At 44.8% G+C, this 14,880-nt stretch overlaps 1 protein-coding gene across 6 annotated transcripts in view; it reads left to right on the plus strand.

Annotated features, from left to right (window-relative positions):
• Window positions 1–14,880, plus strand: part of myo5aa (myosin VAa) — a 155,711-nt gene that overhangs the window by 86,192 nt on the left and 54,639 nt on the right. For all 6 annotated transcript variants that reach the window (XM_060924221.1, XM_060924225.1, XM_060924220.1 and 3 more), the window contains 3 exons: window positions 1,585–1,725; window positions 2,346–2,471; window positions 4,217–4,300. In XM_060924221.1, the coding sequence (XP_060780204.1) occupies window positions 1,585–1,725; window positions 2,346–2,471; window positions 4,217–4,300 (351 nt within the window). The remainder of the gene's footprint in view (window positions 1–1,584; window positions 1,726–2,345; window positions 2,472–4,216; window positions 4,301–14,880) is intronic.

Genomic DNA, 14,880 nt, shown 5'->3' on the forward strand with positions numbered 1-14,880 from the left:
GTGTGTGTATTAACACCTGTCTGTGTGTGTGTGTATTAACACCTGTCTGTGTGTGTGTGTATTAACACCTGTCTGTGTGTGTGTGTATTAACACCTGTCTGTGTGTGTGTGTATTAACACCTGTCTGTGTGTGTGTGTATTAACACCTGTCTGTGTGTGTGTGTGTATTAACACCTGTCTCTCTGTGTGTGTGTGTGTATTAACACCTGTCTGTGTGTGTGTGTATTAACACCTGTCTGTGTGTGTGTGTATTAACACCTGTCTCTCTGTGTGTGTGTGTATTAACACCTGTGTGTGTGTGTGTGTGTGTGTGTGTGTGTGTGTGTGTGTGTGTGTGTGTTAACACCTGTCTCTGTGTGTGTATTAACACCTGTCTCTGTGTGTGTATTAACACCTGTCTCTGTCTGTGTGTGTGTGTATTAACACCTGTCTGTGTGTGTGTGTATTAACACCTGTGTGTGTGTGTGTGTGTGTGTGTGTGTATTAACACCTGTGTGTGTGTGTGTGTGTGTGTGTGTGTGTGTGTATTAACACCTGTCTGTGTGTGTGTGTATTAACACCTGTCTGTGTGTGTGTGTATTAACACCTGTCTGTGTGTGTGTATTAACACCTGTCTGTGTGTGTGTGTATTAACACCTGTCTGTGTGTGTGTGTATTAACACCTGTCTGTGTGTGTGTGTATTAACACCTGTCTGTGTGTGTGTGTATTAACACGTGTCTGTGTGTGTGTGTATTAACACCTGTCTGTGTGTGTGTATTAACACCTGTCTGTGTGTGTGTGTGTATTAACACCTGTCTCTCTGTCTGTGTGTGTGTGTATTAACACCTGTCTGTGTGTGTGTGTATTAACACCTGTCTGTGTGTGTGTGTATTAACACCTGTCTCTCTGTGTGTGTGTGTATTAACACCTGTGTGTGTGTGTGTGTGTATTAACACCTGTGTGTGTGTGTGTGTGTGTGTGTGTGTTAACACCTGTCTCTGTGTGTGTATTAACACCTGTCTCTGTCTGTGTGTGTGTGTATTAACACCTGTCTGTGTGTGTGTGTATTAACACCTGTCTGTGTGTGTGTGTATTAACACCTGTCTGTGTGTGTGTATTAACACCTGTCTGTGTGTGTGTATTAACACCTGTCTGTGTGTGTGTGTGTGTGTGTGTGTGTGTGTGTGTGTATTAACACCTGTCTCTGTGTGTGTGTGTATTAACACCTGTCTCTGTGTGTGTGTGTGTGTGTGTATTAACATGTCTCTCTGCGTGGTGTGTGTATATTAACACCTGTCTCTCTGCATTTTGTGTGTGTGTACACGAGTGTGTATTAACACCTGTCTCTCTGCATGGTGGGTGTGTTTGTGTGTATTAACATCTGTCTCTCTGCGTGGTGTGTGTGTATTAACACCTGTCTCTCTGCGTGGTGTGTGTGTGTGTGTGTGTGTGTGTGTGTGTGTGTGTGTGTGTGTATTAACACCTGTCTCTCTGCGTGGTGTGTGTGTGTGTGTGTGTGTGTGTGTATTAACACCTGTCTCTCTGCGTGGTGTGTGTGTGTGTGTATTAACACCTGTCTCTCTGCGTGGTGTGTGTGTGTGCAGCACGTGTTTAAGCTGGAGCAGGAGGAGTACATGAAGGAGCAGATTCCCTGGACGCTGATTGATTTCTACGATAATCAGCCGTGCATTAATCTGATCGAGGCGAAGATGGGCGTGCTCGACCTTCTGGACGAGGAGTGCAGGGTACGTCCTACTTCCTGTTTAAACCCCGCCCACAAGTCTGTACTGACTGAACATTTACCTAAACACAGAGCCATGCCTTCAGTGTTTTACTCTCAGTCCTCTTCTCTCCATTTCTGCTTTTCATTTCCTCCTGAATTCTTTCTCCTGTTTCCCTTCTTTATCCTTTCTTTCTTCCTCTCCTCTCCCTTTCCTTCTCTCTCCTTTCTTTCTTCCTCTCCTCTCCCTTTCCTTCTCTCTCCTTTCTTTCTTCCTCTCCTTTCCCTTTCCTTCTCTCTCCTTTCTTTCTTCCTCTCCTCTCCCTTTCCTTCTCTCTCCTTTCTTTCTTCCTCTCCTTTCCCTTTCCTTCTCTCTCCTTTCTTTCTTCCTCTCCTCTCCCTTTCCTTCTCTCTCCTTTCTTTCTTCCTCTCCTCTCCCTTTCCTTCTCTCGCTTAGATTCTTTTTCCTCTGTGACTTTGTTTCTCAGAATATTTCTATATTTCTTGTTTCTCTTTTCCCTTCCGTCATCCTCAATTGTCCCAAACACACACACTCTTATTCTTCATCAGTCTCTGCCCTTTTCTCCTCGTTCGTGTGTGTGTGTGTGTGTGTGTGTGTGTGTGTGTGTGTGTGTGTGTGTGTAGATGCCGAAGGGTTCAGATGACTCGTGGGCTCAGAAGCTCTATAACACTCATCTGAAGACGTGTGCACTTTTCGAGAAACCGCGGCTCTCCAATAAAGCCTTCATCATTCAGCACTTTGCAGACAAGGTACACACACGCGCACGCTCACACACACACACACGCTCTCTCACACACACACACACACACACACACACACACACACACACACACACACACACACACACCTGTTAAGTGTGATGAGCGTTGGTGTGTGTTGCAGCTCTATTTCTCACTGTTCACTCCAAATTTAGCATCAGACTCATGTTTCTGCTTCCCCCTCCCCCCCTCGCTCTCTCCCTCCCTCTCGCTCACACGCTTTCTATACCTCTTCCTCCCCTTCCTCTCTGTCTCCCTCTCTCTACCTCCTCCTCTCCTCCCTCTCTCTCCCTCCCTCGCGTGCTCTCTCTCTCTCTCTCTCTCCCTCTCTCTACCTCCTCCTCCCCTCCCTCTCTCTCCCTCCCTCGCGTGCTCTCTCTACCTCCTCCTCCCCTCCCTCCCTCTCTCCCTCCCTTGCGTGTTCTCTCTCTCTCTCTCTCCCTCCCTCTACCTCCTCCTCCCCTCCCTCTCCCTCCCTCATGTGCTCTCTCTCTCTCTACCTCCTCCCCGCACACACACTCTCCCTCTCTCTACCTCCTCCCCCTCTCTCGTGCCCTCTCTCTCTACCTCCTCCCCCTCTCTCGTGCCCTCTCTCTCTCTCTACCTCCTCCCCCTCTCTCGTGCCCTCTCTCTCTCTCTACCTCCTCCTCCTCTCTCGTGCCCTCTCTTGTGCTCTCTCTCTCTACCTCCTCCCCCTCTCTTGTGCTCGCTCTCTCTCTCTCTCTCTCTCTCTCTACCTCCTCCCTGCACTCTTTCTCTCCCTCTCTCTACCTCCTCCCCCTCACACTCTCTCCCTCTCTCTATCCCCTCCCTCCCTCTCTCTCTCTCTCTCTCTCTCTCTCCCCTCCCTCCCTCTCTCTCTACCTCCTCTCCCTCTCTCTACCTCCTCCCCCTCTTTCGTGCCCTCTCTCTCTCTACCTCCTCCCCCTCTCTCGTGCCCTCTCTCTCTACCTCCTCCCCCTCTCTCGTGCCCTCTCTCTCTCTCTACCTCCTCCTCCTCTCTCGTGCCCTCTCTTGTGCTCTCTCTCTCTACCTCCTCCCCCTCTCTTGTGCTCGCTCTCTCTCTCTCTCTACCTCCTCCCTGCACTCTTTCTCTCCCTCTCTCTACCTCCTCCCCCTCACACTCTCTCCCTCTCTCTATCCCCTCCCTCCCTCTCTCTCTCTCTCTCTCTCTCTCTCTCTCCCCTCCCTCCCTCTCTCTCTACCTCCTCTCCCTCTCTCTACCTCCTCCCCCTCTTTCGTGCCCTCTCTCTCTCTACCTCCTCCCCCTCTCTCGTGCCCTCTCTCTCTACCTCCTCCCCCTCTCTCGTGCCCTCTCTCTCTACCTCCTCCTCCTCTCTCGTGCCCTCTCTTGTGCTCTCTCTCTCTACCTCCTCCCCCTCTCTTGTGCTCGCGCTCTCTCTCTCTCTACCTCCTCCCTGCACTCTTTCTCTACCTCCTCCCCCTCACACTCTCTCCCTCTCTCTATCCCCTCCCTCCCTCCCTCTCTTTCTCTCTCTCTCTCTCTCCTCCCTCTCTCTCTACCCCTCCCTCCCTCTCTCTCTACCTCCCTCTCTCTACCTCCTCCCCCTCTCTCTACCTCCTCCCCCTCTCTCGTGCCCGCTCTCTCTCTCTACCTCCTCCCCCTCTCTCGTGCCCTCTCTCTCTACCTCCTCCTCCTCTCTTGTGCTCTCTCTCTCTCTCTCTCTCTCTCTCTCGTGCTGTCTTTCATCCCCCCCCCCCCCCCCCCCCCCCAGGTGGAGTATCAGTGTGAGGGATTTTTGGAGAAAAACAAGGACACAGTGAATGAAGAGCAGATTAATGTCCTGAAGTCCAGTAAGGTCAGTGTTTCTCCGTCACTGCTATGTTACACTCCCTCCCTCCCTCCCTCCTCCACTCATCAGCCCAGTCAGAGCCTTGAATTGTGCCTCGTCTCAGATCTCACTGGGTACCTGGACCTCACCTCAAACCAACTCATGCACACTTCCTGTACTGTAATATCCACCGTCATCTACATCACTTTAATCTTACTGTCATATTCACAGGATCCTGCTTCACGCCTCCAAGGCTTTGTCCCAAATCACAGCATCTCGCACTTCACTGCCTCGATGGCACATTATAATGGCTTTGTCCCAAAACACACTTGTATTCATGGTTTTGTCCCAAATCGTCTAATCTCCAAGAGCATCTGTACTCTCCATCTTCCCTAAAATCAGTGGTTAAGTATCATACTGTGGTGGCCCTGTCCCAAATCACACTTTATCTCAGTCTTTCTCCCGAACGGGACTTTCTCTTAAATCATACTCACCTTGAGGCCTCGTCCCAAATCCTACAGTGTCATCATGTATTTTATATTTATTCCTGATCACAGCTTTTACACTGATTTTGCAGGTTCTTACATTACAAGGGCCTCGTTCCAAATTGCCCACATTATCAAGGTTATGTCTGAAAGAACACACTCGTTACCAAGGTTATGATGGACATCACAGCCTGCACACACACTTTCAGTGAGACTGGTTACTGAGGTCACGCTCACGAGCAGGGCCTTGTCCCAGATTACCAACATTATCAAGCTCTAAATAATGGGGTCTTAAATCACTTAACTGATACGACTGTGTTGTTCAGGGTCCCATCCCAAATCACCACATACACACTTCATCTAATGTTTAAAATCACTGGATCTGTTCCATATGACCCAGGGCTGTGTTCCAAATCACAGCTTAAAGACTGACGGGCTCCTTACCAGGGCTGTGTTCCAAATCGCAGCATGTACAGGGTCATTACAAGCTGCTGCTCCGTTGGTTATGGAAAATATGATCTGGGGTCCTGTCCCAAATCACTTTCATTCACACGGAGTCATCAGGGCCTCGTCCCAAATCACATCCACACTTCCTGTTAGACACGTCACTTAAGGTTTAAATTAGTGGCTAAGTGAGACTGTTTAGCTAGTGGATGAACGAATGGCTCAGGGAGGGTGTGAGTCACCACACACACACACACACACACACACACACACACACACACACACACACACACACACAGTCGTCATAAAGCTCTATTCAGCAGCTAACAGGAAACATTTATGCAGTGTGTGTGTAATAGGAAAATCTCCCAGAAGGAGCTCGGAGAGAAATTTCTGGAAAAGTGTGAGTTCTGTCTGTGGTGATTTGACCCCAGTGTGTTTTGAGCTCAGACAGTGGCGCCCCCTGGTGTCTGATTACAGTCACTGCACTCGGGATGGCATGCACAGTGCCAATACTTTCTCACGCACAGCTATCTAGCTAAAATTTTGGAGTAGATACGTGAGGAATACACTACTGTGCTGTGATGTTACAGGAAAATAATGAGTGATGAAACGGAGTTACTGTAAGCACCCTGGAGTTGATTATTTTCCCAGAACAGCACGTCCCAAAATGATTTCATGATGTCACACTTTTTTTTTTTTAATTAATTTATAGAATTTATAGTTGCATTCGATGATTTACATCCAGAGGTTTTTAATCAGTTCATCAGTGGAGCGTCTGCTGTACGAGTCCCTGTTAATGAGCCGTTGCTATAGAAACCATAACGTATTAGAGCATTAATATAAACCTGCACTACTGTCAGAGCTGCTGTGATAGAAAACTAATCAACACCTTCTGACCAATCAGAGTGCAGAATTCCACAGCGCTGTGGTGTAAAGAGGAAAAAAATAAACAGCTGTGATATCAGTCAGAGAAACCTCCAGATATAAACCAGATTTTCATGTGTATACAGCGCCCTCTACAATTATTGGCACCCCTGGATAAATTGTGTTAAAAGCCTTAAAATAAATTCAATTTTGATTGCAGAAGCATAATCTCACACTGAAAATTGTAGAAAAATGTAACCTTTAACCCAAGTGAATTTAAAAAAAAAATCCCTGACTAAGAAATAGGAGTGGCACGGTACACAAAACTCACGGTTCAGTACGTACCTCGGTTCTGACCCTACGGTTCGGTACATTTTCAGTACAGTGCAGGGAAAAAAAAAACCGTAACCAAAAGGCTATCCTCAAAGGCAGCTTTTTATTGTTTAAATCCCCAGCTGAGATAGCACCACATTGAATTGTCATATATTCATATACATGAATAGTCATATATTGATGGGTGCATCAGTGCAACACATGACCTTTTTGGGTACTTTAACATACAATACGCACGAGTGCCTAAACACTTTTTTACATTCACGTAGCTCAGTGAACACAAGTATAAGTATGAGCGCAGCACACTATCATCCTCTTTAATCCCTCACGCCCGAGAAGTCCATGAATCCGTGGTGAGCGCAATAGAATGGGCAGCTTTTAACCCCTGTTCCACAATTTGTCTCGTTCTGTTGTATAAGGCTGGCACTACTGATTCTCTTACATGGCTGCGGGATGGAGGAGTGTAGCGAGGTTCGACCACATGTAATAAATATTTGAATCCCGCCTCTTCTACAGTGGAATATGGGCGCATAGCGGATGCGATGTAAATTCCAATTGCTTCGGTAATTTTTTTTTTTTTGCTCTGCATGTATTTGTGTCAAGGGGCTGTTGTAAGATAGCCTGGGCCCGCCCATCCTAAGCATGACGCAACACGAGAGTTTTGAAGTCGCGTTAGCCAGGCTAGTTGTAAGAGATTTGGGAGACGTAATTGGACACTTTTCTTCCGTCTCGTCCCGGTGATGGGGATGTCTGGGTGGTGTCGCCGGATATGTGTTAACATGTTTGAAGTGTTCCCACTCACGTAATGAACAGATGTCGAACAACGACGGCAGACCGTCTTTGTTTTGTCAACCACTCGCTCTCCATTGCTGTTATAACTCACGGGGAACCCGAAGTTATCCCACACCACTGACTTAAATGATGATGGTGGGTCTTCTAGCTCTTCGCCACTCGCCATTGTTAGCCCTCTCTTGCAACAACAACGAACCTAACAGCGGTACCTTCCCACAGAGCAGAGTTTGTATTTGAAGGTGGAGTTTGTCTATGGACCAATCAGAGCTTGCAGGTGGCAGTGGTTAAATGTGTCCTGAAGGAAACTCTTGCGAATTAACAGATCTGCGTTCAGATCAGTATTAAACTTCTGTACCGTGTGTATTCTCCGTGAAAATGTGCGCACCGAACCGTGACCCCTGTACCGTGACGGTTCAGTACGAATACGTATACCGTGCCAGGCCTACTAATGGCCCTTTTCCACTACCCTTTTTCAGCTCACTTCAGCTCACTTCAGCCCGACACGGCTCGCGTTTCGACTACCAAAGAACAGCACGACTCGGCTCGCTTCAGCCCTGCTTAGCCCCTAAAACTCGCACCGTTTTGGAGTGGGGCTGAAGCGAGCCAAGCCGTGCCGAGTGAGGCTGGGGGCGTGAGGAGACACTCCCCTGTGCACTGATTGGTGAGGAGGAGTGTCCTCACATGCCCACACACGCCCCGCGAGCACGCTGGGATCTGTAAACACCGCAAACCCGGAAGGAGAATAATTACGAATTACGAGAATTTCTGAAGCCTTATGTGCCTCGCCTCATCTATACGCTCTTGCCAGTATCTGTCCGCGTTGTCGGTGACAACAAGCCACAGCACCAAGACCAGCAACACTAACGACTCCATGTCCTCCATGTTTATTGTTTACTATCCGGGTCGTGAGACTACCGCTTAAAAGATCACTGATGTCACTGTTTGCGCTGCTTAACGACATCACGTGACGTCCACCCACTTTCGCTAACTCCACCCAATGTGTCCACCCACTTCCAGCCAGCACGGTTCAGCGCGGTTGTAGTCGAAATGCAACTCCAACAGCCCCGCTCAGCTCGACTCAGCACGGCACAGCTCAGCCCGGCTCAGCCGCGTTTGTAGTGGAAAAGCGGCATAAGATATAATTATTTTTCATAAAATCACCTGTTCCACAATTCTTGGCACCCATAACAATTCCTAGAAAATAAATGTAACTGAAGCATTTCTGTCATTTCTACTGTAGTTTATAAAGTTGATCAGAGTATCTAGGAACCTTTAATTAGTAATTCATCACATCCTGTTTCCCTGGGGTATAAATATGATGCGACACAAAGGTCTATTTCTCTTATCCACTCTTCAACATGGGAAAGATGAGAGAACACACCATTCAAGTCAGGCAGATGTGTGTCGACCTTCATAAGTCAGGCAATGACTACAAGAAAATAGCTACTCGCCTACACCGGCCCGTATCTACAGTCAGAGGTAAAAGGTTCTCCAAAGCTCACTGTTAGAGAATTGAAATCAAAGAGGAGCATCTTGGGGGTCACAAAGTCTCCATAACAACCATCAGGCGCTATCTACATGCCAACAAGCTGTTTGGGAGGCATGCACGGAAAAAGCCTTTTCTCACTTACAAGCATAAACATCTGGAGTTCGCTAAGTGGTACTGGGACTTCAACTGGGACCGTGTGCTTTGGTCAGATGAGACCAAGATAGAGCTTTTTGGCAACAAACACTCTAATACATCACAAAAGATGAGTATGCAGAAAAGCACCTCATGCCCACTGTGAAGTATGGGGGAGGATCGGTGATGCTGCAGGTCTGTTTCTCTTCCAAAGGCCCCAGGAACCTTGTTAGGGTGCATGGCATCATGAACTCTTTGAAATACCAGGACATTTTAAATCAAAATCTGGTGGCCTCTGCCCGAAAGCTGAAGACGGGTTGTCACTGGGTCTTTCAGCAAGATAACGACCCTAAACATGAGGCCAAATCTACACAAAAATGGTTCACCAGACACAAAATCAAGCTCCTCCCATGGCCATCTCAGTCCCCAGACCTCAAGAAAACCTGTGGGGTGAGCTGAAGAGGAGAGTGCATCGGAGAGGACCCAGGACTCTGGATGATTTAGAGAGATTGTGTAAAGAGGAATGGTCGAAGATCTCTCTGTATTCTCCCATCTTGTGAAATGTTATAGGAGAAGATTAAGTGCTGTCTTGTTGGCAAAAGGGGGTTGTACAAAGGATTAACATCAGGGGTGCCAATAATTGTGGCACACATGATTTCATGTAAAATAATTATTTCTTCAGTGGGAAAAAAATCCCACATTAATAAATGCACTTGAATTAAAGGTTGGATTTTTCTCTCTTTTTTGCATTGTTGTCCTGTATTATTAAAGGTCTCATTGCATCGTTTTTTCATTAATTGTGCGGTGGGCTCTCGTGTGAATGAACGCCCTGTGAGCCGGTTTTGGTGAAAAACATGCTGTGGTTCTCCTGTTTCAGGCTGTTCTAGTTTGGTGGAGGAGCGGGTGGGGACAGAACGACAGGATTTCAGCTCTTACTCATTAATATTCATGACATGTAAACATATCGCTTCTGATTGGCTAACAGCACTGTGACGCTCCCTCCAGTGGGTTATGGGCGAGGTCATGACTACTAATTTTTGAAGTGACGCAAGTTCGTAGGGTTTTTTCTGATTCGCTCGTTTTTCCATCTGTTTTCTTTCATAGGCTGATACAGGGAATGGGGTAGAAGAACATTTTCATGTGCAGCATGCATATGCAACTCGGAGTGACCCATGTTATTTCAAAAAGAACCAGTATTAAACAGTTTGTCATGGAATGACACCTTTTAAATATATTTACTAAGTAACTTTAAAAACGCACAATGGAATTCAACACGATATCACTTTAGATCCATGCATACTGTATATTTGAAATGTATGATATTGTATGTAATGCACACACATCTTGAAACATCGATAAAGGACATTTATTGTCAAACTCAAGAATTAATTCACAATAAAAAAATTCAAAGTGACAGTTGGTCCATGTTCGGACCGTCATGCTGGAGATTCTGGGTCTGTGTCGTCCAGGGGTCTCAGCAGCAGTGACTGAGGGGGTCAGGAATCTGTCACGGAGGTGAGCTAGCCTGATGTGCTGATCCTGAACTGGCGTCGTGACTCGAGGCTGACCAGGGCGTGGACGATCCCTGGTGCTCCCTGTCTGTCTGTAACGCTGACTCAAACGGGAAATGGTCGAGTGATGAACACCGAAGTGCCGGGCGACCTCTGTCTGTGTACTTCCGGCACGCGACATCCCGATGGCCTGTTCACGTTGATTTTGGCTTAGGCGTGGCATCTTCAATAATGACAATTTTCCCATCATTTCCCCCGGGGATTTATAGGCAAGATTGTGTGTGTCCAGTGTATGCAAAATTTGTTTGAAAATGAAAGCCTGCCCATGTCATTGACTACCCGAGTCATATTGTACGTTATTGAGTACAACTCCCTTAAATTCTAATTTGAGCACAGATTTGGAACTTATTCGGGCGGAACGAAGTTATTTTTCCATTGTGATATATTTCTTTTCTTCTTGAGATAAACTCAGCACGAATTCAGCAAGCTTTATCAATGTGCGTTTTTAAAGTTACTTAGTGTGTGTGTGTGTGTGTGTGTATGTGTGTATATATATATATATATATATATATATATATATATATATATATATATATATATAAAATATGGTGTGTGTATATATATATATATATATATATATATATATATATATATATATATATATATATATATATATATATATGGTGTGTGTGTGTGTATATATATATATATATATATATATATATATATATATATATATAAAAGAAACCTAAGAACATATCTTAACGAGGGGTGCCAATAATTGTGGAGGGCGGTGTGTGTGTGTGTGTTTTGATACACACCAAGAATAGCTCATAAGCTCACAATAATTCATTTCTACAGCAGATTAAACGATCACGGTGTCCAAAGGGCTTTAGAGCGGAACCTGAGCGAGGTGTTCAAACACAGTTCTGAACTCCTGTAGCACTAATAGGATTTATTTCTGATCTTCAAATTAAGTGATTATTCTCACCGCTTTAGGGACTGATCCTAATCTTTAACCTTCAGGAAAAAATAAATAGTTTAGTTGCTGCATTTTCTTCATTTTGTGTTCATTAGTGTGTGTGTGTGTGTGTGTGTGTGTGTGTGTGTGTGTGTGTGTGAGAGAGAGACACTGATGGCATGGACTGATATTTATTTTTCATCATGGTGTCAAGAAATGAAACAAATATTGTATTTTAAATAATATATAAATATTATAATTTAATTAACTCAGTAATGTAATGATCAAATAAATGATTGATTAATTTGTTAAATAATTAATTTGTTAAATAATTAATTTGTTAAATAATTGCCTAATGATACAAATTCAGCCTTTTTTATATTCTTTTTTTAATTCTGCATATTAACACTCGGCTTTCTTCAGACAGGATAGGATTTATGCAAATTTAATGTCTCTATTGCGCACTTTTATTATTATTATTATTATTATTATTTTTTTTTTTAAACTTGCACTTTAGTTTTTCAAATAAGTTCAACGTTTTACTTCACCTTTTCCCCCCCACCAAAGCTGATCATATTTTGGCCTTTTTTCATTTATTTTTAACTTTTTATAATTTTTGTTTTTCATTTTGAAAGCTTGAGTACAGGCTTTAAACCAACAGAGGGCGCTACAGAGGTGTGTCGTCCCCCACCCCCCCACCCCCCATCGAGAACATGTATGAATCTCAGTATCGCTCCCTGACAATGGTCGCATCCGAAATCGCAGCTTACACACACTATAAAAGCCCCAGTGTTTAATAAACCCAGTCGATCAGTGACCCGTTACGCGTCTCCTATTTCCTACGGCCTCGTCCCAAATTACCTTAAAATTTTGACAATTTAGAGTTTTTCTTTACGCGTCAGTCATGAAGACTTTTGTTTGTGTTTCAGCTGTTTAGGTTTTAAATGTAATTCCTTATCTTCGATTTCCAAACAGTGTAAAATCCTGAACTCTTAGAGGTCTGAATATCCAGCAGAGGGCGCTACAAAACGTGTCGCTGATTTACGTATTTTTTCCACAAGGTGTGTTTAGTTTGTTTTCTGCGGAAAAGTAAAATAAAAATATTATCATTAACATAATATAATGCAAATGTGCTGCAGATATTTTGAAACGGAGAGTTTGATGTCATTGGCTGCAGTAACTGGCTCACTCGGGTAGTGAACGGTTCTTTAAGGAACACTGGACCGTAACACACGCTGCTGATGGTGACCTTAAACTACTGTAAATAAACAGTACACAGAGACACACACGTCCTCACTGTAGTCGTGGTGTAGATCTGTGCTAATGTCACTGTATAATGACTTATAGAGCAGCTGTGTGGATCTATAATAATATATACATGGTTTAAACGTGCATTAATTAAAACCAGAATGGAGGTGATGTAAAGAGTTTATCAGGGTTTAGAGAGATTAGTGAAAGCCTGCTGTCAGTTCACAACTCGTTATTCTCATTAATCGTGCTTCTTCAGAGTAATTGTGTCCGTGGTGTTAATGTGGGATTTGGGGCTCGACTGTGAGTCAAGTAATGACATCAGTGACACATTTCCTCCCTTTAAGATCTCCTTCCTCACGCCTGTGTGTGTGTGTGTGTGTGTGTGTGTGTGTGTGTGTGTGTGTGTGTGTGTGTGTGTGTGATCTTCTGCTGCTCCTGTTGGTGGTTTGTTTTATTTTAAATTGCAGTAGTGAATAATTTCTGCATTTCCTGTATTTCATCATCTCTTTTTTTTTTGTGTGTGTGTGTGTGTGTCTGATTTCCATCACGTGTTGTCCATGTGTCCTGTTACCATGACAACCTGTGCCTGTGCAGAAGGTAAACACAGTGTGGTGTTCTTTCTTTTCATTCCTCTATCATCCCATCTCCAGTTTAACCCTCACTTTAGATTCCTCTTCACTGCATGTTCACAGAGCTGCTAATAGCAGGGTGCATGCACATGGAGTGTGTGTGTGTGTGTGTGTGTGTGTGTGTGTGTGTGTGTGTGTGTGTGTGTGTGTGTGTGTGCCCACCCGTGCACATGTAGGTGGGCGTGGGGGAATTTGGCAACAGAGATAATTGCCTTCTGACTCAAAACCCTGTGTGTGTGAGGTGAGGGGTGTGTATACTTGAGTGAAACAGTGAGGCGAGGCAGTGCTGCCTCAGCATGTTGAAGTCGCTGGAGAAATTTCCTGCCGTGCAGGTCTATAAAACTGCAGTGCTGATGGGATCTGATCTAACCAGACCTACCTCAAACACTGCCTCAAAGATCACCTCAGACTGCTGTTATACTGCCTCACATACAGCCTTAAACTTTGCCTCACACTCCCCCTAAACTGTCTCAAACTTTACCTCACACTGCCCTTACAATACCTCATACACTGCCTCAAACACTACATCAGACCTCAAGTACCTCAAACATTACCTTTCACTTCCCTTACACTACCTAACACACTGCCTTAAACTTTACCTCATACTCCCCTCAAAACTAACTCAAACTTTACCTACCTCAAACACATCAGACTGTCCCTCAAGTACCTCAAACATTAGTTTTCACTTCCCTTACGCTGCCTCACACACTGCCTTAAACTTTACCTCATACTCCCCCCTAAACTACCTCAAACTTTACCTACCTCAAACACATCAGACTGTACCTCAAACATTATCTGTCACGTCCCTCACAGTGCCTCACACACTACCTTAAACTTCACCTCACACTCCCCCTAAACTACCTCAAACTTTACCTACATCAAACTCTACATCAGACTGTCCCTCAAGTACGTCAAACATTAGCTTTCACTTCCCTTATGCTGCCTCACACACTGCCTTAAACTTTACCTCATACTCCCCCCTAAACTACCTCAAACTTTACCTACCTCAAACACATCAGACTGTACCTCAAACATTATCTGTCATGTCCCTCACAGTGCCTCACACACTACCTTAAACTTCACTTCACACTCCCCCTAAACTACCTCAAACTTTACCTACATCAAACTCTACATCAGACTGTCCCTCAAGTACCTCAAACATTAGCTTTCACTTCCCTTATGCTGCCTCACACACTGCCTTAAACTTTACCTCATACTCCCCCCTAAACTACCTCAAACTTTACCTACCTCAAACACATCAGACTGTCCCTCAAACATTATCTGTCACGTCCCTCACAGTGCCTCACACACTACCTTAAACTTCACCTCACACTCCCCCGAAACTACCTCAAACTTTACCTACATCAAACTCTACATCAGACTGTCCCTCAAGTACCTCAAACATTATCTTTCCACGTCCCTTACGCTGCCTCACACACTGCTTTAAACTTGACCTTAGACTGCCCTTAAATTTCCTCACACTTTATCTCACACTGCCTTTATAATGCCTCCAACACACATCCTCAAACATTACCTCGACTTTATATCAGAGTGCCTCTAAACTACCTTAAATATTACCTCAGACTTTACCTCAAACTGCCATTAAACTACCCCAAACATTACGTCATTATATCCCTGTATTACTCATTCATCCTCTTATACTGCCTCCTCATCCTCATCACGCTTTCTGCATGCTCTTTTCTTGCATATCCT

This window comes from Neoarius graeffei, chromosome 6 (assembly GCF_027579695.1).
Source record: "Neoarius graeffei isolate fNeoGra1 chromosome 6, fNeoGra1.pri, whole genome shotgun sequence".
NCBI lineage: Eukaryota > Metazoa > Chordata > Actinopteri > Siluriformes > Ariidae > Neoarius > Neoarius graeffei.